Here is a 26,004-nt window from a genome sequence, read left to right on the forward strand (position 1 = left end):
ATGCTACCATGCCCATTTAATTTTTGTATTTTTAGTAGAGACGGGGTTTTGCCATGTTGCCCAGGCTGGTCTCGAACTCCTGACCTCAGGTGATCCACCCGCCTCGGCCTCCCAAAGTGCTGGGATTACAGGTATGAGCCACAATATCTTTAAACAGCAGAATCATTCAGCAAAGACAGAGGCTCACCCAATGGAATGCATGTGGAAGAGAGATCTGCCTAAGCAAAGGGCAGATTATTATATTTCCCACTTATGCTCCCTCCCCAGACTAAATACCCATTGAGTGTAGAGGCAGGTGGGAGTTCCTGAGTTCACTATTTTGTGTGTGTGTGTGTGTGTGTATGTGTGTGGAAAGTTACATGTGCTTGATGCAACTCCACTGTAGGTCAAATAGCCACATGGTACTTGCGTCTAACTCCCAAGCTTACATAGTAGATTCCTGAGGCTACTGCTGGAGAAACTGACATCTCTCACATTCCAGTACTTAGACATCTTTCCCTTAATAAGGCTCCCAGAGCTACTTTCACCATTCTCTAAGAAATCAGGGAGATTTAAACCTACTAAGGCTTTTGAAGATTTGGGAAAGTTGGGGGGAAAAATAAACTATGAATTTTAGAGTTTAAAAGGTGTTATCACATAAATTCTCCCTTTTAACCCTCACTATAATTCTCCAAAGGGTTTCCTTAAAAAACAGCTAAGTAACTTGCCCAAAGCCAATAGCAGCTAATTAGAATTAGGTCTAAAATGAGTTACTATCTATAAATGAATTTTTCTTCAGAAAGATGTATTATCTCAGAAAATAAAATAACTCCTCTAGATGTCAGCAGCCAAATTTTGGATTATGGTTTTTGTCTTTTTTTTTTTTTTTTTTTTTTTTGAGACAGAGTCTCGCTCCAGGCTGGAGTGCAGTGGCGCGATTTTGGCTCACTGCAAGCTCCGCCTCCCGCGTTCACGCCATTCTCCTGCCTCAGCCTCTCCGAGTAGCTGGGACTACAGGCACCCTCCACCATGCCCGGCTAATTTTTTGTATTTTCAGTAGAGACGGGGTTTCACCGTGGTCTCGATCTCCTGATCTCGTGATCCGCCCGCCTCGGCCTCCCAAAGTGCTGGGATTACAAGCGTGAGCCACCGCGCCTGGCTGGATTATGGGTTTTTTAAAATTAAATTAAATTAAAAATTTTTTTGAGATGGAGTTTCACTCTTGTTGCCCAGGCTAGAGTGCAATGGCACGATCTTGGCTCACTGCAACCTCTGCCTCCTGGGTTCAAGCGATTCTCCTGCCCCAGCCTCCTGAGTAGCTAGGATTACATGCATGTGCCACCACACCTAGCTAATTGTTTTGTATTTTTAGTAGAGAAGAGGTTTCTCCATGTTGGTCAGGCTGGTCTGGAACTCCCGACCTCAAGTGATCCGCCCACCTCGGCCTCCCAAAGTGCTGGGATTACAGGCATGAGCCACCGTGCCCAGCCAGGATTATGGTTTTTTTTTTTAAATCAGATTTCCTCTAATTTCATTTTACATGGTCTAAGATAAAAATGGTTCTGCAATACCTGAGTATACCACTCATGGGAATAACAGAAGGCAGCCTAAAGATCATGCTGGAGTGGGGCTGGAGAGGATAAAAGGTTTGGGATTACAATTTCCCATGTGTTGTTTTTACAGAAGTTCCCTTCAAAGACCAGAGCTACAACTACTGCCATTTGCTGGTTGGAAAGAAAACCATTCATATGATAACTGATGCTTATATCAGGAAGTGGTGGTTTCTTAAGTTTTAATTAAAATCACCACAGTTGAACCCTGAAATGTGTATTCTAAACCAAATCTCCATGGACTCTCATGCAGCCAGTTCATACACTGGAGAACTGTTATAAGGCTATGACAGATAAGAGGTATTATTTTTCTCCATCACTAAAAATAAGGCAATTTAATTAGGCAAATGACCAGTTGTAATCCCAGACTACTATATAGAGTTGAAGCTACTTAAAAAAACAAAAACCCAATATACCAGGCGGTGAAACAATTTTATTTCACAGTTGTCTTTAAAACCACAAAGACACCTATGTTCTTCATATAAAAACATTAGTATAGATACCCATACTTTCTAGAAAATGATTATACAGACCCTTTCAAAGAAAAATGTATTCCATTATATAGGTTTCAGTGAGGTTGCTTGGAAAAAACTCACATCTGGACTGATTCCTAAAACATAGCATTCCACCACTCTGCAACTTTTGGTTCAAAGTATGGATTATTGTCATCAGTATGTGGTGCCTGTATTCTTACATATTTGATAATACATATATAGACTGGCTTATCACTTAATGTTCCATTGGTTCATCAGCCTTTTCTGCAGGTTCATCAGCAGGTTGAGCAGGCTTAACAGGGAAAGAAAAAAAGAAAATACGTAAAATGAACACTTGATCAATATACACATCTAATCACAAATATTACATTATAAAAAATTGAGAAAAAGGGGTAAAGAGATATTCTGAATACTCAGTTTTAGTTCACTGTCCTGTTAACATTTCTGAGCAGTATTTTTTTTCTCCTTGAGTGCTCATGATTTGAGGGAATAAAGATTTTTTATTTAAAAAAAAATACAGTTGGCTCGAACAACAAAGGTTTAAACAGTGAGGGTCCACTTATACGCAGATTTTTTTTCTTTTTCTTTTTCTTTTTTGTTTGCTTTTACTCTAACATTGTTTAGGGTGAAGCTTTTTTTGTTTGTTTGTTTTCCAATAAATATAAACTAGCAGACCAACTGTGTAGCCTAGAAATATAAAAAAAAAGAGTAAGAAAAAGTTAGGTATGCCGAATGCATAAAATATATGTAGAAACTAGTCTATTTGGTCGGGTGCAGCGGTTCACACCTGTAATCCCAACACTCTGGGAGGCTGAGGCAGGAGGATTGCTTAAGCCCAGGAGTTTGAAACTGGCCTGGGCAACACAGTGAGATCCCATCTCTACTAAAAAGAAAAAAAATGTGCTGGGCATGGTGGCACACACCTGTAGTTTCAGCTACTTGGTGGCACGGGGGAAGGTAGGAGAATCGCTTGAGCCCAGGAGTTCGACCTTGCAGTGAGCTATGATGGCACCACTGCATGCCAGCCTGGACAAGAGGGCAAGACCTTGTCTCAAAAAACAACAAAAAAGAAACTAGTCTATTTATGTGTTAATTGCCAGTTTATGTTATCAGTAAGGCTTCCAGTCAACAGCAGGCTATCAGAAGATTTTTAGGAGTCAAAAGTTATATGTGGATTTTCAACCGTGCTGGGGTTTGGCACCACTAAACCCCACACTGTTCGAGGATAACTGTATATATAATTTCACATTTCTGAAAACCTAAATATCATTGAACAATTCCACCATTTTATCATACTTTGCATTGCTCAGGAGTAAAAGCTTTCCTTGTATTATCACTACTATGTCTAAAATACAATCAGCACTTTTTAGACATTCTTTTCCCCTTTGCCAAACTAGTTTGTGGTATTCCACAGCATTCTTCCCAACAGTGCTAGTTTTTACCAAAAACAGTTTAAATATTGCAAATCTTGATCCCCCAAATAGTACCAACAATATCCTTTCCAAGTTCAAAAAACTCATGCTGTAGAAATTTCCATACTAGATTCTTTTTTACTTTCAATTACACTGCTATCAAATAAGCATCTATAAATAGCAAATGTATATTCTAAACATCTAGCAAAAAGACCCATATTTCACCTGAGATTCACTTCTTGATGCTTTTCTCTTTATGAAGAGCCATCTTAGTGTCCAAAGCTGGCCCCCAATGAGCATTTCTCCCAGTCTCTGCTCAAACAGAATCTGGGCCAGGCCAGTGACTCACTTTAACCAACAGAATGTGTACAAGTGATGTTGTGCCAGTCCTGCATCTCAGCCTTAAGAATGCCTGGCGGCTTTCACTTCTGACTTTTGCAAGCCCTGAGTTGCCAATATGCTAGAGAGACCCTGCTGAAGAAGCGGCCCTGAAACTACGTGGACAGAGGCTCAGTCATCCTAGCAGAGGTCTCTGCCTTCTAGATGCTCCTCTAAGACACCTAAAAGGTGTGAGTAAAGAAGACATGTGACTGAAGTTATCTTGGGTGTTCCAGTGCACCCCACAAATGACTGCAATGTTTGAGAGATCCCAGGTGAGACCAGCAAAGAACCATGTAGCTGAGCTCCAGTCAGCCACAAAACTGTGAGAAGTAGTGTTTGTTGTTCTAGCCCCTAAGTTTTGGGGTAGCTTATTACCTAGCAATAGATAACCAAATAATCAACACTTCTCCCTTTTTGTGTTTGTTTTTTTTTTTGAGACAGAGTCTCACTCTGTCGCCCAGGCTGGAGGGCAGTGGTAGGATCTCAGCTCACTGCAACCTCCGCCTCCTGGGTTCAAGCGATTCTCCTGCCTCACCTCCTGAGTAGCTGGGACTACAGGTGTATGCCATGACGCCCAGCTAATTTTTGTATTTTTAGTAGAGATGGGGTTTCACCATGTTGGCCAGGATGGTCTCCATCTCTTGACCTCGTGATTCACCCGCCTCGGCCTCCCAAAGTGCTGGGATTACAGGCATGAGCCACCGCACCCAGCCCCCTTTTTGTGTTTATGGCGATCACTGCCCTTTCAATATTTAACTTTACTCAGTTCTTAATTTTCCTGTTGCCATTTGAATTATGGGCCCATTTCAATATTTAAGACAAAATGGAAAATTTACAGACACAGTTGTGGTAAGAACAGCAGCTTACAACAGAACTAAAGCCTCTTGTGTTATGATTATATACCTGTGCCTTTCTCTGTGGTCTTTCTTCAAGACCTTCCAGGAATGGAGACACATCATCATCATCATAGATTGTAAACTCCAAGTCTTTACCAACAATTCCAATGGAAACATTCTGAAGGGTAACATATGGTAAAAGTAAAATAAGAGAATTTGGATGAAAAAATACATACGATAAAATATTGGGTGAAAAAAGCAGAATAAGAATTTATATAGCATTTGAATAAAACCTTAAAAACCACTTATGTGTAGGAGAAAAAAGAAGGAAACTAGCGGACCCTTGTCATTTGCAGATTTAATATTAATACTAACTTTTGATTATCATGAGTAACTCCAAAGATCTATGTTATCTAGAAACATTTTTTTAAAAAGATAATGCAGGCTATAAAGTCTTCACATTGATATTAAACAATAATTATCCAATCACCATAACAAAATGGCTTTATAAAACTGACTAATCTCACTTTATTAATGATCATTAACTTCAAGTAGGCCTTAGTGGTTCCTGGATCCCACTATACCCATTTCTACATCATTCATGCTCCCCTTCTTTTAGATACTTCTAACATTCTCCAAGCTCTTTGAAGCTGAAAACCTTGTTCCTATATTACTGTGAAAACAGAAGCAATTAGAAGAGAACTTTCACAAGTTCCCACTGTATCCACTCTTTCCTGTACCTATGTCCCTAGATTCTCTCCTTTCCCATTAAAACTTCCTAAGGCCAACCCTTCCACCTATGTACTATTAAAGGACATTGTTCTAACAATTTTCTCATTATTTTTCCTCATAAATGCTTCCCTAAATTTACTTGGATTACTCTCACAATCATGCAGCAAATGTGATGTAATTTCTTCCAACTTAAAAACCAAAACAATTTATTTCTCTCCTCTTCCAGTCACCACTCCATCTCAAAAAAAAAAAAAAACCAGATTGTAGGGGTAAATAGATAGTGGGGCTATGGGTAGAAACAGTTTTAAGGCTATTCAGGTAATTCATGTGAGAGATGATAGTGATTGGAGCAGAGTGACAGAGTGACCGTCAACAGAAATATCCTCCAAAAAGCTATCTCCAATTCCTCGTCTCCCATTCTCTCCTGATTCCACTATCAGGTTTTTGCCTTATTACTCCACTAAGGCTGTCTTGTCAGGTCCTCAGTGACAACTTCATTGCCCCTCCTCCTTGAAAGTTTATTCGTTTGCCTCCAAAGATGCCTCATTTTCCAAGTTTTCCTCCTACTTCTTTGACCACCTCTCTCAGTCTTTTTTGCCAACACCTACTCATCTCCCAGTTGCTAAAGGTTAGTGTTCTTGGTCCAGTCCTCACAATGCTTGTCTAACTATTCAATTCCTTTAGCAATCTCTTCCAGTCCAGACTCTAAATGCCATTTCTATATAAAGACTTCAAAAATTTGAAATGTAGGTTGGACCACTCTCCATGGAACTCCACGTGTTGCTTATAACTGCTTACTCTGTACCGTCAATTAGACAAAAAGGCATTTCAAATTTTACATGTCCACAAGTGACTGCCTGACCTTCCTCCCCAACGCCTACTCTAAAACCTGTTCCTCCCACTATCTTCTTCACCTCAGTAAATCATAAATCTTTCATTCCAATTAATTAGGCCCAAAACCTTGGAGACATTCCCCCCTCACACCCTATAACAAATCTATTAGCAAACTTTTTTGGCTGTAATTTCAAAAGATATCCAAAACTGAACCACTACTCTTCATCTTTAACTCTGTCACTCTGCTGCAATCACTATCATCTCTCACATAATTACCTGAATAGCCTTAAAATTATTTCTACCCATAGCCCCACTATCTATCTACCCCTACAATCTGTTTTTTTTTTTTTTTTGAGATGGAGTTTTGCTTTGTCACCCAGGCTGGAGTGCATGCACCGCCACGCCCGGCTGATTTTTGTATTTTTAATAGAGACAGGGTTTCATCATGTTGGCCAGGCTGGTCTCGAACTCCTGATCTCAAGTGATCCACTCACCTCAGCCTCCCAAAGTGTTGGGATTACAGGCGTGAGCCACCGCGCCTGGCCCACAAACTGGTTGTTTTTTTTTTTTTTTTTTTTGAGACGGAGTCTCGCTCTGTCGCCCAGGCTGGACAGGCTGGAGTGCAGTGGAGCAATCTCAGCTCACTGCAAGTTCCACTTCCCAGGTTCACGCCATTCTCCTGCCTCAGCCTCCCGAGTAGCTGGGACTACAGGCGCCTGCCACCAAGCCCGGCTAATTTTTTGTATTTTTAGTAGAGATGGGGTTTCACCGTGTTAGCCAGGATGGTCTTGATCTCCTGACCTCGTGATCCACCCGCCTTGGCCTCCCAAAGTGCTGGGATTACAGGCGTGAGCCACCGCGCCCAGCCTCAATCTGTTGTTAAAATGCCAACCAGAGTGACTGTTTTAAAACCTAAACCAAATCATGGTATTCCTCTGCTCAAACTCTTAACAGCCCACCCAGAGTAAAATGCAGAGTAACCACAATGGCTTATGGGACCCCCATTAGCTCTCTGATTTCTTCCCTTTTCCTCTTCCTCTTGATGATTGACCTCAACACTACTGGCCTCCTTGCCTTAAATACTAGGGCCTTTGCATTTGTATTTCCTAGAATAATTTTGCTCTAGATCTGCGTAGCTCATACTCACTTACCTCTTTTATATCTTTTCCTCAAATTTCATTTTCTTGGTGAGAATATCCTCGACCACCTATTTTAAATTACACCTACCTACATCCAATTGGTCATTCTTTCTCCTTTTAACGCTTTTTTATTTTTTACATAGCATTTATCTTCTTCTAATATACTAAATAATGTACTTATGTGTATACTGTCTATCTTTGCCTACTAGGATGTACGTTCCATGAAGAAAAAGTTATTTGTTGTGTTTACTGTATTTTCAATGCTTAGAAAGTGCCTGCACATGGTATGTGCTCAATATATATATATTTTTGTTAACTAAATAATACCAAGATATGCCAATCTGCTGAAAATAATGAAGGACATTTTGCATGAGATTTACTGGTTTTACTGCTTTGTACCAAAAAGAAATGTTTAAAAAATAAAATTGGATTACTTAGCAAATAGCTTAAAGGGAAAGAATCTGCCAAGACAATCATATCCCAAATTAAAGAATGTTGTATATATACTCCATTACATTTATGCAATAAAGGTTTAAACTGTAATGTTAATATCTACAATTGGAAAAGACAATACTTACCTTTGTAGTCAGGTCCTGTTCTGCAGGAAGCGTCTCTCTTAAGGCACGCAGGCCATGTTTAACTAGTTCATTTAAATTACCTATATGTAATAAATTAACAATTATTTCTTAATTTCATTGTTATGCTAGGCTTCTGTTATTTATCAAATCTACAGTCTCAAATTGTGGTTTTTAGTTACACACTAAATTTATCACAGTAAAAACAGCCAAGTTTAATGCTAGTCATATAATCTTTTAATAGCATTCTATGACATTGCTGATTCTTATTTTATTTAATGAGAGGACTCATGATTTTTGTTACAATTTTGATCTTCTCTTTTGCTAGGTCAAATCAAAATCCCGACTATAAATTATACAACTCCCAAGTTTTGTAGAATGTGTTCTGTAGAATCCTAGTCCTTATATTTGCTCATTGTAAAAAGGAATCTCCAACTTATTCTATGTGGCCAGTATTACTGATAACAAGGATAAGGACATCACAAGAAAATAAAACTACAGACCCAATATAGATGCAAAAACAAAACAAAACAAAACCCTCAACAAAAACTACAAACGGAACCTGGCAACACATTAAAAAAATTATATACCATATACAAGCGAGATTTATCCCAAGAATAAGTTAGTTTAACAACTGAAAGTCAGTGTAACTTTCAGTTACACTGAAGGAAGGGAGAAAACCTGCATAACCACCTCAAGAGATGCAGAAAAAGCACGTGATAAAACCTAAAATGTTTGCATAATAAAAACACAAAACAAACTAGTAATTGAAAGGAACCTCTTCAGTCTGATAGAGGGCATCTACAAAAAGCTGACAGGTAACATCATTCTTAGCAGTGAATGACTAAAACCTTTTCCCTTAAGTTGAGGAACAAAAAAAAGAAGGTTTGTTCATGCAACTTCTATTCATCATTGTACCAGAGGTTCCAGCCACGGCAATTAGAAAGGAGAAAGTAAAACTATCTCTATTCCCAGACGACATGATCTTAGCAATCTATAAAAAAATGACTAGAACTAATAAACAAGTTCAGCAAGATTGCAGGATATAAGATTGATATATAAAAATCAACTGTATTTCTATATAGTTGCAATGAATAATATGCAATGAAATTAAGAAAACAATTCTGTTCACAACAGCACCAAAAATAATAAAATACTTTAAGACAAATATGATTTGTACACTGAAAACTACAAAACATCAGTGAAAGAATTAAATACCTGGCTGGGTGTGGTGGCTCACACCTGCAATCCCAGCACTTTGGGAGGCCCAGTTGGGCGGATCGCCTGAGGTCGGGAGTTTGAGACCAGCCTGACCAACATGGAGAAACCCCGTCTCTACTAAAAATACAAAATTAGCCAGGCGTGGTGGCACATGCCTGCAATCCCAGCTACTCAGGAGGCTGAGGCAGGAGAATTGCTTGAACCTGAGAGGCAGAGGTTGCAATGAGCCGAGATCGCGCCATTGCACTCCAGCCTGGGCAAAAACAGTGAAACCGTCTCAGGAAAAAAAAAAAAGAATTAAATACCTAAATAAATGAAGATATTCCATGTTCATGGATCAGATGCTTTGTATCATCAAAGTAGCAGTACTCCCCAAAATTATCTATAGATTTATTGCAATCTTTAGGAATTTCCTATCCAGACTGAAATGTGCTAAGCAGAGGGTGCTGATATGAGCAGTTCTGAACCAAACTTTGGACACTGAGTTTCTAATGAGCTTCCCTGGGCAGAAACATCACATACATATTGCTGCAAGTGTACTCTGTGACTCCTTATGGGAAGGAAAGAGCATAAGGAAGCCTGCACATAGATTCCTCTGGACTGTATTTTTCCTTAATGATCCACCTATGTATTGTTATTTTATTGTTAAAAGTCTTACCTGGGAGTACAACTATATGCTGCGTGCTTTAAGTCCTAGCATATCTCCAAATTTAGGGGTAACCTTGGGGACCCCAATCCATTTACCATAGTTTAAAATGTTAAACTTTAAGGCAGCATTTACCAAGCTTATTTGTCCAAGGAATCATCTTTTCCCAAAGTTAAACCTATTGTCATCCTACAAGTTTGCTTTGAGTAATGTCAATTAAACTATTTTTCTCTGCATTCACTAAACCCCAAATATTTCCTCCAAAGAATGCTTTGTCACCAGAAAACAGATAAGATGACAAAGAGAAATGTAAAACCCGATACCCTCCTTCCAATGCAAAGCAAAGCACTTGAAAACCTGTCCTGTCATAACATCTTACCTCTTTTACCTTCTTCTCCCTCAACTACACTGCCTTTTTATTTCTTGTTTATGGACTACTAATGCAGAAATGTCTGTGTGGCTTAAAATAACAAAAGACTCACAGAAAACTAAAAGTGAACAGAGCTTACAACTGGCAGGTAGTACAGTGGTAGTCCACTCTCCACTCCACAGGGCACACTTCTGACCAAATGAATCAAGAATTTTCAAGGTTGGGAACACATTTATATTTTGAAAAAGTTCTACTCGTGCTTGAAACTACTGTGGTAACCAGAAGTTAAGATTAGTATATGTGACAGAAACAATAAACTCTTCATGGGCGTAAATTTTTTTAAAAAATTCTTTCTATAAGACTTACAGTTTTATGCATTTAGGATACTATGTTTATTTACTATATAGACTGGAAAAGGCAAAAAAAAAAAAAAAAAAAAAAAAAAAAAAAAAAAAAAAAAGCAAGGCTGTTACTTACACTCCATAAATTCAGACATATGTCTCTCCAAGTAAGTACGAGCTGATTGGGAACGGGCTCCAATGGACATGGCTCTGCAGTCAAAATAGTTAGCAGATGGACAGGTTTGGAAAATGTGAGGGCCCATATCCTACAAATAGAAATAAATACACCACATAATTATTTACTTTGGTTGAACTAAAAATTATAAAAATTTCTAGTTAATTAAAAAAAATCATTAACATATAACAATATTCAATGAACTTACATCATAACCAGCAATAAGCAGACCAACACCATATGGTCTCCGGCCATATCGTTGTGTTGGTATCTGGGTCTCTTAGACTGGTTAAAGAGCTTGTTTTAACAAGGAATGAAGTACTGCCTTTATTTTCAAATTATACATTATTAACAAAGGTCTCTGGCTTATTCTTTAATTGTTGCATAATCCACCAGAGAAATAATGCAATAGGACACTATTTCTTTGGCCTAATATAAAATGTTTGACTTTCTACCGAACCTAAGAAAGAGTGCCAGCAAAATAATTTCTTCCCATCTAAAACCTGATTTGTTTTGGATACAAGGGGTCTAGGATTTCTTGGGACATCTAGAACCATTAAGAAACTTTAAATCCCCTCTAAAAAGATGCTTAGATGATTTTCCTGAAGTTGGGCTTATTTACATCTAGCAAATATAAATTGCTTATAAAGACTAATGAAAGAGCAATCCAATTTGTTGTTTTAAAGTTTTCACAATCTTACCTATGTCATATTATTATTATATTCCTAATAATTAACACAAGTATCAAAACCCTTCAAAGTTCATATCCATAAATGCTAACATAAAAAGGATACTGCTTCCAATTAGAGATACAAGACGAGACACAGGCAGTGGTCTATCGAATACAAATCTGGAATCCAAACACTCCTGACGCATAAAATTACTAAAAAAGAAACAAAAAAAGTTTAGTAATTTCAAATTATAGACAACTATTCCAATCTAAATTGTTTGATTTCACTTCGAATTCTTCCAAGCGTTTACATGGATAACATCCATATAAGAAAAACAGAAGGTAACAAAGACATGCCTGCAAGGGTGCGTTTTTGTGCTAAACTCTGGAGCCACATAAGGTTTTTAAAAAAGACTGAAACATTTTTTAGCTCTAGAAAATCTTTGTATCAGAGCACTTATGGAACAGAGAAGAGCAGGCTGAACAAAAGAAAAACAGCAACCTCTCTTCTGTTATCCTTCCCACTGTCAGCAAGCTTGTCTTAATTCTAGATCTCGAACCAGCAAAAAGATTATCTACTCTGTCCTTTTTTCTTGAAAGCAGACTAACATTTCTCCAAAAGAGCAACTATAAGAAATGGAAACCACAGCAGAGGGGATCTTTACGTGTTTCTGCCACCGTTACTTCTATTCATAAGAAGCACTCTAGAGGAGATACTGGACACTAGCCGCTGAGTCTCACTGTTAAATCTGATGAAATTCAAGCAAGGTTAACATTGGGGAGAAGAGAATTTATGCCTATAAATAAGATCAACAAGAAATGGATATGCTCCTTTTTTTCAATGTTGCTTTGTCCAGTATATGCGTATGTCACATCTGATCATCACATGGTTGACTACAGTAACCAAGCTATTTGTTCAGTACTTATATTTAAGTCCATTTCCCAATGCTGCCTAAAAGTATACTGCCCAATATGGCAGGCAATAATCACATGTGGCTATGGAGCTCTTGAAAAGTAGCTAGACTGAATTGAGATGTACACCAAGTACAAAATAACATACCAAATTTCAAGGACTTAGTACCTAAAAACGTGCAATGACTCATTAATAAAGTTTTTATATTGATTATGTGTTGGCATGGCAATATTTTATAGATTGGGTTAAATAAAATGTTTGATAATATAATGCATTTTCCATTTTGAAGAGTAGGTGGAAACCCCTCAGGCTGTCATTATATTGCTGACTTAGAGCAAGGGACTGGCTGAGTAAATTGAAATTCTTTTTTTTTTTTTTTTAATACTGAGTTTCACTCTTGTTGCCCAGGCTGGAGTGCAATGGCATGATCTCAGCTCACTGCAACCTCTGCCTCCTGGGTTCAAGCAATTCTCTTGCCTCAGCCTCCCAAGTAGCTGGGATTACAGGTGCCTGCCACCACGCTCAGCTAATTTTTTTATTTTTAGTAGAGACAGGGTTTCACCATGTTGGCCAGGCTGGTCTTGAACTCCGGACCTCAGGTGATCCACCCGCTTCAGCCTCCCAGAGTGCTGGGATTACAGGCATGAGACACCATGCTCAGCCTGAATTCTTAAACCATAGCATTACTATTTACACTGTTTTTGCTGCTGCTGTTGTTTTAAGAATAGGGTCTCACTCGGCTAGGTGCTGTGGCTCACGCCTGTAATCCCAGCACTTTGGGAGGCCGAGGCAGGTGGATCATGAGGTCAGGAGCTCTAGACCAGCCTGGCCAATATGGTGAAACCTCGTCTCTACTAAAAATGCAAAAATTAGCCGGGTGTGGTGGCACATGCTTGTAGTCCCAGCTACTTGGGAGGCTGAGGCAGAAGAATTCCTTGAACTCTGGAGGCGGAGGTTGCAGTGAGCCGAGATCATACCACTGCACTCTAGCCTGGGCGACAGCGCAAGACTCTGTCTCAAAAAAAAAAAAAAAAAAAAAAAGAATAGGGTCTCACTCTGTTGCCTACGCTAGAGTACAGTGGCACTATCATAGCTCACTGCAACCTTGAAATCCTAGGCTCAAGCAATCCTCCCACCTCAGCCTTTTGAGTAGCTAGGACAACAGGTGTGTGCCACCACACCCAGCTAAGTTTTAAAATTTTTTGTAGAGATGGGGATTCACTATGTTGCCCTGGTCTCAAATTCTTGACCTTAAGCTTCTCAAAGAACTGGGATTATAGGTAGGAGCCACTGTGCCAGGCCCACCCTTATAATTTATATTCTTTCTTTCCTAATCAAATCACAAATTTACAAGATTAGTTTTAGCTAACTACCTGCCATCCACAACACACATACTCACATAATACCTGAAAGGCTCTGTGTTAGCGGTTTACAGTAGGCAATTTAAAATATTTAAAAATAGGCTGGGTGCAGTGGCTCACACCTATAATCCCAGCACTTTGGGAGGCTGAGGTGGACAGATTACCTGAGGTCAGGAGTTCAAGACTAGCCTGGCCAACGTGGCGAAAACCCGTCTCTACTAAAAATACAAAAATTAGCCAGGCGTGGTGGCGGGTGCCTGTAATCCCAGCTACTCGGGAGGCTGAGGCAGGAGAATCGCTTGAACCTGGGAGGTAGAGGTTGCAGTGAGCTGAGATCGCACCACTGCACTCCAGCCTGGGTGAGAGTGAGACTCCATCTCAAAAAAATAAATAAATAACATTTAAAAATAGCCTTGATAAAGAAAACACTGGAAAAAATTCAGTGTTTAGGTATTTAGCCCAATCTCAGATACTAAGTGGTGAAGGTGAGAACTCAATATGTGCAATTTCAAAGCCCTATCTCTTCATTTATGTATTGCCTTTTAACCATAAATAATCTGTCTCTTCTAGACTCTCACAGAAATTTTTGTTATATTATAGATAAACTACATTTGAGTTTATAGGTAAACTTGCCTTCAAGTTCCCTTAAGACAAGATCCATGTCTGAGTCACTTATGTATACCCTGCAGTATCCAGTATTGAGCATTGCAAAAAATAAATGTCTAATAAATACTGATGTATTGAAGAAAACAAGCACAAAGAAAACAAGTGTGGTTCAGCTTGTCCTTAGAAACCAGACAAAAGTATCACGTTCTTCTTAGACATAACAGGGTCTCAAACAATATACATTGTATTAACAAACATCACATTACTCAGTGACTTCTAAAAAGTGCTAATGTTTAATCTTATTAGTTACTCCTACAGGCATCAAAAAATGGAAAATTTAATAACAAACTCAAACCCACCAAGGTATTCATAATCTTAATTTACAAGAATTTTGGCAGACAACTTCCTAAAATACCTTATCTGGATCTTTTTGAGAAAACTAATCAATTATGAATCAAAAAGGATGTTTATTTTTCATGATTATACTTACCATAACAGTCTAGCATCAGCAGTAAGCCCCGCAATTGAGATACCAATATGGTTGTCAACATGGAGAATTTTTTTCTGATGAGCTGCAAGCTCTGATTGTGCCCTCTAAATAGAGACATTATAAGATGTAAAAAAAAAAAAAAAAAAAAAAGAGACAAATGTAAAAATAAGTTTACAACCTTATTTTCTATGGTGAAATTTACATTAATAGTTTTCTACAGAGGAAGACATATTTATTACTGTACTTACTTTCAATGCAACCAAAACTGCATGAGTTTTTGATTTCAGACCAACTGTGGCTGAACCTTGTTTAACAGCTTCCATTGCATATTCAATTTGATGAATCCTGCCCTAAAGAAAACAAAAAACAAAAAACACACATCTTAGAAGATCTTTTATAAATTAAAAATTAGGGTTTTCAAATATCAGGTGAGCACAGTTAAATCTCAACTGATTTCTTTTAAATCAAGAGACCTTTTTTTTTTTTTGAGACAGGTTCTCACTCTGTCACCCAGGCTGGAGTGCAGTGGCACAATCTTCAGCTCAGTACAACCTCTGCCTCCTAGGCTCAAGCAGTCCTCTCACCTCACCGTCCACAGTAGCTGGGACTATAGGCAAGCACCATCACGCCCAGCTAATCTTTGTATTTCTTGTAGAGTCCGGGTTTCATGTTGTTCAGGGTGGTCTTGAACTCCAAGACTCAAGCAATCTACCTTCCTTGGCCTCCCAAAGTGCTGGGATTACAGGCATGAGCCACTGCACCCGGCTGAAAGCTTCTTTTAAAATAAATTTTCTTGTGTATATTTAATGTATGCAACATGATGTTATAAGATACACATATATAGTAGGATCACTATCGCAGAATGAACACATCCATTGTCTCACATAGTTACCCATTTTCCTCTGCTGTGGCAAGGGCTATAAACTACTCATTTAACAAAAATCTTGAATACAAAACACTACCTGCATTATTAACTGTAGTCTTCATGTTGTACATTAGATCTTTCCACTTGCTCAACCTACATATTTGCTACTTTGTATCTCCTCTTTTTTCCTCCCCACTGCCACCCCCTACCCTGGTAACCACTGTTTTACTCTCTCTATATATGTATTTGCCCTTTTAAACAAAAGATTCCACACATAAGTGAGAGCATGAAATATTTTTCTTTCTATTTCTGGCTTATTTCACTTAACATAATGTCCTCTAGGTCCATCAGGAAACCTAGTTTAATTATAAATGCAACTTCCAAGAACGTCTAAAATAATTATATTCCATTTTCCCCAAGCCTACGCTCTCACAAGTTTCTAAATATATTGCAGCCACAAAAAGCCACTTCACAGAAAAGGTTTAAAAACATTATTTTACCTGAGGGCTCCAAACAGTGACATCATTGTCATACTGATTTCGAAACTAAAAGTAAAAGAAAAAAAGACCTGTTAATAGAAGAACATTTCAAATCCCAACTCTTAACATTCATTAAGAAATATGCTTGTGTTTCCATTCAATGTTAAGGCACTCTGTTCATGCAGTCTTACTGGAAGATCACTACTGTACTCAGATGTAAGCCAATTCTACATTTACCATAAACTGGTGGGAGAGGGAGAAGCAGATCTAAATGGGTCCTATTTTTCCAAACTCTTATTCTAACACCCTCCATATCAACCCCTTTAGGCTCAATTACTAAAGTTCACAATCAACTTTCTTGCCTATTTTTGCTTATGCTGCTCCCTTTTATTGGGCCCTAATAAATGGTTAAAAGTCTTCCTTTTCTTTAAGGTAGCTTAAATGTCGATTTCTTGAAGTCTTCTCCTTTTCTTCCCAAATCCCCCTAACATATACTCCCACAGCTCTTTATCTAAACGTCCCTTTCTGTTTTTATGATTAGGGACATGTATGACTTATTTTTGAATGTTCACTGTAGTTATGCCTGTACAAGTGCTGTCTGTATATTCATATTGAATGAACAAAAAAGTCCTCACAAAGTTAGAGGTGGACACAAATAGCTGCAGCGATAGAACCATTACGGCTATTACGACTATTATAACATAATAATAGTCATGGGAGTGAGATTGAGTGCTAGAATGGCAGACAGCACTGGAAACCCAGAAAACCCTATATTGTAACCCTGATTCCACCACTTCCCCTCTCAGCCTCGGCTTACTCATCTGCAACTAGGTGACTGGACAAAATGATTGAAAAGGGCCTCTTCTAATCGAAGTCTAGGCGAGAGATAAATCAGACGGACCCACCAGGAAAACGGACGCGGTCCAGGAACACAAACCTGGGGGTCAAGTCCGCACTGGTGATACAGGTAGGCCTCCAAGTCAAGTCTCTGTCTTCTCCTCTCCCATACACAGCACTAGGAGCTATTCTGGACCGCTCAGAATCTACTCCACTGAAGGAACCTGAGGGGCGAACTCATCTAGCTGACCGAGGAGGAAGTGTCGGAGGCTCCCCGGGAAGCGAAAGCGGTGGAAAGGCCGCACTGGCTACCGATAACCCCTAGCCCGGCCAGGCCGGAGATGCTGAATCACTGCCGGAGCCCGGCCGTCTGCCGAGGCTCCCATACCTCGTGGCACCGGGCGGCGCTAAGGATGACAGGAGAGGTGGCTCGTCATCCCCCAGTCACCAGAGCTCTGCCCTAAACCTTCCAGAGATCGGGATTCAACGTACCATGGTGGCGCCGCGGGCCTGCTTGCGGCCTCCAGCAAAACTGAGAATCAAGGAGGTGCTGCCGAAAGTATCGCTCAGCGATCTACAGAGAAGTCTGCGGGAGTTTGACGGCGGCGGCGCAGGGTAGCGCAGTCTATTCCAGAGATATCGATAGGCTTGCAACACTTCCCCTTCCTTAAACCTTTCCGACCGCTCGGCGGCGGGCGGAGCCTCGGAAGATCTAGGAACTGAGACTGGCGGGAAACCCTGGGTTGGGAGTGCCGGCGGCTTGAGAGCTGCGGGGCAGCCCCTGTCACGTAGCCCTTCTTGGTTCCTGTGTATGGCGGATTCCCTCCAGTTTCTCCCGCTGGCGGGCTGCATCTAAAGTCGTCCGAGGCAACAGCCGTGACTCTGGGTGATACTAGCTCTCATTAACCGTCCACAGATTTGGGGTGTTATGTGACTGAAAGGAACGAGGCTGCAGGAAAGCCACAAGATAACGATCCGTTTCTGTGTGTCAGCTGTATTCTTCCTCGAGTATCTTGTCTGTGTACATGCTTTTATTTGCATTAAGGTTGGTGCAAAAGTAACTGCGGTTTTTGCCATTTGGCAAAATACTTTGGAATGCTCTTCCTTATTCCCTGGAGATGTTATCTTTCAAGGCTCTGTTGTCGTTAACCCCTCATTGTTATTATGATTGGTTTCCTCCACCAGACTTTGAACTCCATGAGGGCGCTAATGTCTTTCTATGCCCCCAAAACCAAGCATGGTACCTGACAGATTAGGCCACTGAGAAAAAATGGACACTTTCTTTCGATTTATCTATTTCGTCTTTTGAGAGCATCTTTCCATAATGAAATAGTCTGACATCTCTGCAAACAGCTGCCAATCTGACATCCACCGGCTATTTATATTCTTTGTAAAAAAGAGACTGGGTGTGGTGGCTCACGCCTGTAATCCCAGCACTATTGGAGGCCGAGGGCGGAGGATCGCTTGAACCCAGGAGTTCGAGATCACTATATTATTTTAATACAGTGGGACCTCGTCGCTACAATAATAATAATAATAATAAAAAGGCTGGGCATGTTGGCATGGGCCTGTGGTCCCAGCCACTCGGGAAGCTGAAGTGGGAGGATCTCTTGAGCCAGGGAGATCGAGGTTGCAGTGAGCCATGGTCGCGCCATTGCACTCCAGCCTGCCTGGGCAACAGAGATTCTGTTTCAAAAAAAAAAAAAAAAAAAAGCCGGGCGCGGTGGCTGACGCTTGTAATCCCAACACTTTGGAAGGCAGAGGCGGGTGGATCACGAGGTCAGGAGATCGGACCATCCTGGCCAACATGGTAAAACCCCGTCTCTACTAAAAATACAAAAATTAGACGGGCGTGGTGGCGTGCCTCAGGAGGCTGGGGCAGGAGAATCGCTTGAACCCGGGAGGCGGAGGTTGCAGTGAGGTGAGATCGTGCCACTGCACTCCAGCCTGGGCGACAGAGTGCAACTCCATCTCAAAAAAAAAAAAACAAAAACAAAGTACTAAATTGTTCTCCAGAAATGTTTTACCAACATATACTCTCAACAGTAGTATATGAGGTTACCTTCTCTAATTCATCAACACTGGTTATTGTCGTATTTCTGAAAAACACTGTTGATTTGGTGGACTAAATTAACAGATTAAATTAATAGATTGTTCTCTTTCGTTCCTCCAGGACCTAGCACAATGCGTAGCACATATTAAGTGTTTATAAATAGTGCTAACTGATTAAATAAATGCTCATTTAAAAATTGTCATATACTACATAAACATTTTGAAAATTCCATATATATCTCTCTAGTCACATGCCTCACACAGATGTGTAATATACAATTTTTAAAAATAAGATGATACTGAACTTTTTATTAATACACTTAAAAAGTTATAGCTATCATATGTCCATAAGTAATGGTCTATATTATTTTCAATAGTCGCATAGTATTTTATTGTATGGAAATATAACAATTTGCTTAATTATTAGTGTGCAATTCGATTGTTTCCAAGTTATTGGTATCATAAAAATACTATAATGAATATTCTTGTACATACACACCTATTGTGTGCATAATTACCTTACCTGATGAAGAATTCATAAAAGTAGAATTGTGGGGTCAAAGGGAACTTACATTTACAGTTATGATAAATATGGCTGAGTTGCAAAAAAAGATATCTATTTACTATTCTATGCTGCCTGAGAGTCAATTTTCTCTGTATTCTTACCAACACTGGATATTATAAGTACTTTTTACTTTTATCAATTTGATAGGCCAAAAAAGAAAACCTGTTTCTTTAATTTTTAATTTTATTTATAGTTTTTTATTACTAGTAAAAAAATCTTTTGTTGTATTTCTTGGCTGTTTATGTTACTTTAGTGGATTGCCACTTCATTCCTTTCCTCATATTATTGTGTTAATCATTTTCTTACTGACTTGTAGGAGCTTCCTGTAATTAGGGATGGTAACCTCTTATTACTGTGTCACTTTTATAGAAAGGGCCTTTTGGATACAAATAAAAGAAACCCACTGAATCTAGTTTAAATAAAAGTTGAAGCACACATTGTAAATATGCAACAGGGAATCACATAAATATCCAAACATAATTTTTTGACTTTTTAAAAATTTACTGAGATATTGCTAGTACCTGAAACAAAGCCTGGCATATAGTAGGCACTCACTAAACATTTGTTGAATGAATGAGTGATAGATCTATCACTCCAAACCTGTCCTTCTGATAATTATTTCCTGAGCAAATATCTGGGGCTTTGCGATGCATCCTTTATTCACAGCAATTGTCTGTACTCTTCAGAATGGCTGTTATCAAAGCTCTACTTGTAGACCAAAAGAAGGGGCATTTGGTTGACCTTTTTGTTAAGACTGAAAGTCCCAAGGGCTTATTAAAGGTTTATATGATTTTCAGCTCCTCTTTGTGTGTTTTGGGGATTTGGCTCAAGATACATCGTTAAAAACAACAACAACAACAACAACTTTTTTTTTAGAGACAGAGTCTAGCTGTGTAGCCCAGGCTAGAGTACAGTGGCATGATCATAGCTCACTGTAACCTTGAACTCCTGGGCTCAAGCCATCCTATTGCCTCAGCCTCCCAAGTAGCTAGGGCTACAGGTGCACACCACCATACCTGGCTAATTTTAAAATTTTTTGTAGAGACAGGGTCCTACTATGTTGCCCAGGCTGGTCATGAATGCCTGGCCTTAAGGTGATCCTTCCTCCTTGGCCTCCCAAAGTGCTGAAATTACAGGAGTGAGCCACCATACTCAGCTCCTCAGCTCTCAGGATACATTTTTTTTTTTTTTTTTAAAGACAGGGTCTTTCTCTGTTGCCCAGGCTGGAGTGCAATGGCACAATCACTTCAGCCTGGACCTCCGGGGCCCAAGTGATCCTCCTACCTCAGCCTCCCAAGTAGCTGGGACTACAGGCAAGTACCCCCATGCCCAGATAATTTTGTTTATTTTTTTTTGTAGAGACAGGGTCTTTGTTGCCCAGGTTGGTCTCGAACTCCTGGACTCAAGCTATCCTCCGGCCTGGGCCTCCCAAAGTGCTGGGATTATAGGCGTGAGCTACCATGCCTGGCCTCAAGATACATCTTGAGCATTAATCAGAAGCTGAAAAACTGATCAATAAATATATTTTGTAGGAAGACTAGGTCAGTGAACATAGCACTACTTCTTTAAAGGTCACTGGAAGCCAGGCAAAGTGGCTCACACCTGTAATCCCGACACTTTTTTTTTCTCCTGCTAATGCAGGAGAATTGCTTAGGGCCAGCAGTTACCAGCCTGAGCAACATAGCAAGACCCTGTCTCAAAAAAAAAAAAAAAAAAAAAATGAAGAAGGGAGGGAGAGAGGGAGGGAGGAAGAAAGGAAGGAAAGAAAATTAGCCAGGTGTAGTTGTATGCACCTGTAGTCCCAGCTACTCGAGAGGCTGAGGTGACAGGATCACATGAGCCCAGTGTCAGGCCTCTGAGCTCAAGCTAAGCCATCGTATCCCCAGTGACCTGCACGTATACATCCAGATGGCCTGAAGCAACTGAAGATCCACAAAAGAAGTGAAAATAGCCTTAACTGATGACGTTCCACCATTGATTTATTTCTGCCCCAACCTAACTGATCAATGTACTTTGTAATCTCCCCCACCCTTAAGAAGGTTCTTTGTAACTCTTCCCACCCTTGAGAATGTACTTTGTGAGATCCACCCCCTGCCCCCAAAACATTGCTCTTAACTCCACTGCCTATCCCAAAACCTCTGAGAACTAATAATGATAATCCACCACCCTTTGCTGACTCTCTTTTCGGACTCAGCCCATCTGCACCCAGGTGAAATAAACAGCAATGTTGCTCACACAAAGCCTGTTTGGTAGTCTCTTCACACAGACACGTAAGATTTGGTGCCGAAGACCCGGGTCAGCGGACTCCTTTGGGAGACCAGTCCGCTGTCCTCACCCTCACTCCGTGAAGAGATCCACCTATGACCTCGGGTCCTCAGACCAACCAGCCCAAGGAACATCTCACCGATTTTAAATCGGGAGCCCACTGGAAATCAGACTGTCCAGCTTGCCTGGCAGCCACTCCCAGAGCCCCTGGAACTCTGGCCCAAGGCTCTGACTGACTCCTTCCCAGATCTCGGCTTAGCGGCTGAGACTGACACTGCCCAATCTTCTCGGAAGCCTCCTGGACCATCACAGACGCTTTGGGTAACTCTTACAGTGGAGGGTAAGTCCATCTCCTTCTTAATCAATATGGAGCCTACCCACCCCTCATTACCTTCTTTTCAAGGGCCTGTTTCCCTTGCCTCCATAACTGTTGTGGGTATTGATGGCCAGGCTTCTAAACCCCTTAAAACTCCCCCACTCTGGTGCCAACTTGGACAACATTCCTTTATGCACTCTTTTTAGTTATCCCCAACTGCCCACTTTCCTTATTAAGCCAAGACATTTTAACCAAATTATCTGCTTCCCTGATTATTCCTGGACTACAGCCACACCTTATTGCCACCTTTTGCCCCAGTTCAAAGCCTCCTTCACATCCTCTCCTTGTATCTCCCTACCTTAATTCACAAGTATAGGACACCTCTACTCCCTCCTTGGTGACCGATCATGCACCCCTTACCATCCCATAAAAACATAATCACCCTTACCCCGCTCAATGCCAATATCCCATCCCACAGCACGCTTTTAAAGGATTAAAGCCTGTTATAACTTGCCTGTTACAGCATGGGCTTCTAAAACCTATAAACTCTCCTTACAATTCCCCCATTTTACTTGTCCAAAAACCAGACAAGTCTTACAGGTTAGTTCAGGATCTGTGCCTTATCAACCAAATTGTTTTGCCTATCCACCCTGTAGTGCCCAACCCGTACACTCTTTTGTCCTCAATACCTTCCTCCACAACTCACTATTTGGTTCTTGATCTTAAAGATGCTTTTTTCACTATTCCCCTGGACCCCTTGTCCCAGCCTCTCTTTGCTTTCACCTGGACTGACCCTGACACCCATCAGTCCCAGCAGCTTACCTGGGCTGTGCTGCCGCAAGGCTTCAGGGACAGCCCTCATTACTTCAGCCAAGCTCTTTCCCTTGATTTACTTTCTTTCCACCCCTCTGCTTCTCACCTTATTCAATATATTGATGACCTTCTACTTTGTAGCCCCTCCTTTGAATCTTCTCAACAAGACACCCTCCTGCTCCTTCAACATTTATTCTCCAAAGCATATTGGGTATCCCCCTCCAAAGCTCAAATTTCTTCTCCATCCATTACCTACCTCAGCATAACTCTTCATAAAAACACACGTGCTCTCCCTGCCGACTGTGTCCAACTGATCTCTCAAACCCCAACACCTACAAAACGACAACTCCTTTCCTTCCAGGCATGGTTGGATACTTTCGCCTTTGGATACCTGGTTTTGCCATCCTAACAAAACCATTATATAAACTCACAAAAGGAAACCTAGCTGACCCCATAGATCCTAAATCCTTTCCCCACTCCTCTTTCTGTTCCTTGAAGACAGCTTTAGTGACTGCCCCCACACTAGCTCTCCCTGACTCATCCCAACCCTTTTCATTACACACAGCCAAAGTGCAGGGCTGTGCAGTCAGAATTCTTACACAAGGACCGGGACCGCACCCTGTAGCCTTTTTGTCCAAACAACTTGACCTTACTGTTTTAGGCTGGCCATCATGTCTCCGTGCAGTGGCTGCCGCTGCCCTAATACTTTTAGAGGCCCTCAAAATCACAAACTATGCTCAACTCACTCTCTACAGTCTCATAATTTCCAAAATCTATTTTCTTCCTCACACCTGATGCATATACTTTCTGCTCCCCAGATCCTTCAGCTGTACTCACTCTTTGTTGAGTCTCCCACAATTACCATTGTTCCTGGCCTGGACTTCAATCTGGCCTCCCACATTATTCTGGATACCACACCTGACCCCCATGACTGTATCTCTCTGATGCACCTGACATTCACTCCATTTCCCCATGTTTCCTTCTTTCCTGTTCCTCACCCTGATCACACTTGGCTTATTGATGGCAGTTCCACCAGGCCTAATCGCCACTCACCAGCAAAGGCAGGCTATGCTATAGTATCTTCCACATCTATCATTGAGGCTACCACTCTGCCCCCCTCCACTATCTCTCAGCAAGCCGAACTCATTGCCTTAACTCGAGCCCTCACCTTTGCAAAGGGACTATGTGTCAATATTTATACTGACTCTTAATATGCCTTCCATATCTTGCATCACCACGCTGTTATATGGGCTGAAAGAGGTTTCCTCACTACACAAGGTCCTCCATCATTAATGCCTCTTTAATAAAAACTCTTCTCAAGGCCGCTTTACTTCCAAAGGAAGCTGGAGTCATACACTGCAAGGGCCACCAAAAGGCATCAGATTCCATCGCTCAGGGCAACGCTTATGCTGATAAGGTAGCTAAAGAAGCAGCTAGAATTCCAACTTCTGTCCCTCATGGCCAGTTTTTCTCCTTCTCATCAGTCACTCCCACCTACTGCCCCACTGAAACTTCCACCTATCAATCTCTTCCCACACAAGGCAAATGGTTCTTGGACCAAGGAAAATACCTCCTTCCAGCCTCACAGGCCCATTCTATTCTATCGTCATTTCATAACCTCTTCCATGTAGGTTGCACGCCGCTAGCCTGCCTCTTAGAACCTCTCATTTCCTTTCCAACATGGAAATCTATCCTTAGGGAAATCACTTTTCAGTGTTCCATCTGCTATTCTACTACTCCTCAGGGATTGTTCAGGCCCCCTCCCTTCCCTACACATCAAGCTCGGGGATTTGCCCCCGCCCAGGACTGGCAAATTGACTTTACTCACATGCCTTGAGTCAGGAAACTAAAATACCTCTTGGTCTGCGTAGACACTTTCACTGGATGGGTAGAGGCCTTTCCCACAGGGTCTGAGAAGGCCACCGCGGTCATTTCATCCCTTCTGTCAGACATAATTCCTCAGTTTGGCCTTCCCACCTCAGTTTCTCAGGCTCTTGGTATTCAGTGGCACCTGGTTTTACCTCAAACTGCCACCCTTAAGTCTCTCTTTAAGTGGATAGAAGATCTTCAGTGACAAAGTACACTTCAATACTTTCACCCTGATGAAGTCCTATTCTTTACTTTTATACTTACTCTTATTCTTGTTTCCAATCTTATGCCACCCTCTACCTCTCCCAGCTATCTCCACCACACTATCAATCTCACTCCCTCCTAGCTGTTTCTAATCCTTCTTTAACAAACAATTGCTGGCTTTGCATTTCTCTTTCCTCCAAAATCGCCAAGGCCTCGACTTACTACTAAAAAAAAGGGGGGAGGGAAACTCTGTATATTTTTAAATGAAGAGTGCTATTTTTACCTAAATCAATCTGGCCTGGTATATGACAACATAAAAAATCTCAAGGATAGAGCCCCAAAACTCGCCAGCCAAGCAAACAACGTTGAACCCCCTTGGACACTCTCTAATTGGACATCCTGAGTACTCCCAATTCTTAGTCCTTTAATACCTATTTTTCTCCTTCTTTTATTCGGACCTTGTGTCTTTTGTTTAGTTTCTCAATTCATATAAAACCACATCCAGGCCATCACCAATACTATATGACAAATGCTTCTTCTAACAACCCCACAATATCCCCCTTACCCCAAAATCTTTCTTCAGTTGAATCTCTCCCACTGTAGGTTCCCACGCTGCCCCAATCCCGCTTGAATCAGCCCTGAGAAACATCGCCCATTATCTCTCCATACCACCCCCAAAAATTTTCGCTGCCCCAACACTTTACCACTATTTTGTTTTATTTTTCTTATTAATATAAGAAGACAGGAATGTCAGGCCTCTGAGCCCAAGCTAAGCCATCATATCCCCAGTGACCTGCACGTATACATCCAGATGGCCTGAAGCAACTGAAGATCCACAAAAGAAGTGAAAATAGCCTTAACTGATGACGTTCCACCATTGATTTATTTCTGCCCCAACCTAACTGATCAATGTACTTTGTAATCTCCCCCACCCTTAAGAAGGTTCTTTGTAAT

The 26,004-nt window shown here is 40.8% G+C and overlaps 1 protein-coding gene across 4 annotated transcripts in view; it reads right to left on the reverse strand.

The window, feature by feature from the left end:
- Positions 1 to 2,002: 2,002 nt before the first annotated feature.
- Positions 2,003 to 26,004, reverse strand: part of PSMA1 (proteasome 20S subunit alpha 1) — a 133,083-nt gene continuing 109,081 nt past the window's right edge. The window contains exons 1-10 of one of the 4 annotated variants that reach the window (XM_063710992.1): positions 24,183 to 24,224; positions 16,151 to 16,195; positions 15,034 to 15,135; positions 14,786 to 14,889; positions 11,540 to 11,628; positions 10,954 to 11,024; positions 10,707 to 10,836; positions 7,996 to 8,075; positions 4,780 to 4,890; positions 2,003 to 2,375 (exon numbers count right to left, since the gene is read on the reverse strand). In XM_063710992.1, the coding sequence (XP_063567062.1) occupies positions 2,319 to 2,375; positions 4,780 to 4,890; positions 7,996 to 8,075; positions 10,707 to 10,836; positions 10,954 to 11,024; positions 11,540 to 11,628; positions 14,786 to 14,889; positions 15,034 to 15,135; positions 16,151 to 16,195; positions 24,183 to 24,209 (816 nt within the window). In that variant the 5' untranslated portion in view covers positions 24,210 to 24,224 and the 3' untranslated portion in view covers positions 2,003 to 2,318. Of the gene's footprint in view, positions 2,376 to 4,779; positions 4,891 to 7,995; positions 8,076 to 10,706; positions 10,837 to 10,953; positions 11,025 to 11,539; positions 11,629 to 14,785; positions 14,890 to 15,033; positions 15,136 to 16,150; positions 16,196 to 17,066; positions 17,377 to 17,458; positions 17,676 to 24,182; positions 24,225 to 26,004 lie in introns of those variants that run through there. The other 3 variants (XM_004050737.5, XM_063710993.1, XM_019036944.4) reach the window with 3 other exon arrangements.

Source organism: Gorilla gorilla, chromosome 9, assembly GCF_029281585.2.
Source record: "Gorilla gorilla gorilla isolate KB3781 chromosome 9, NHGRI_mGorGor1-v2.1_pri, whole genome shotgun sequence".
NCBI classification, from domain to species: Eukaryota; Metazoa; Chordata; class Mammalia; order Primates; family Hominidae; genus Gorilla; species Gorilla gorilla.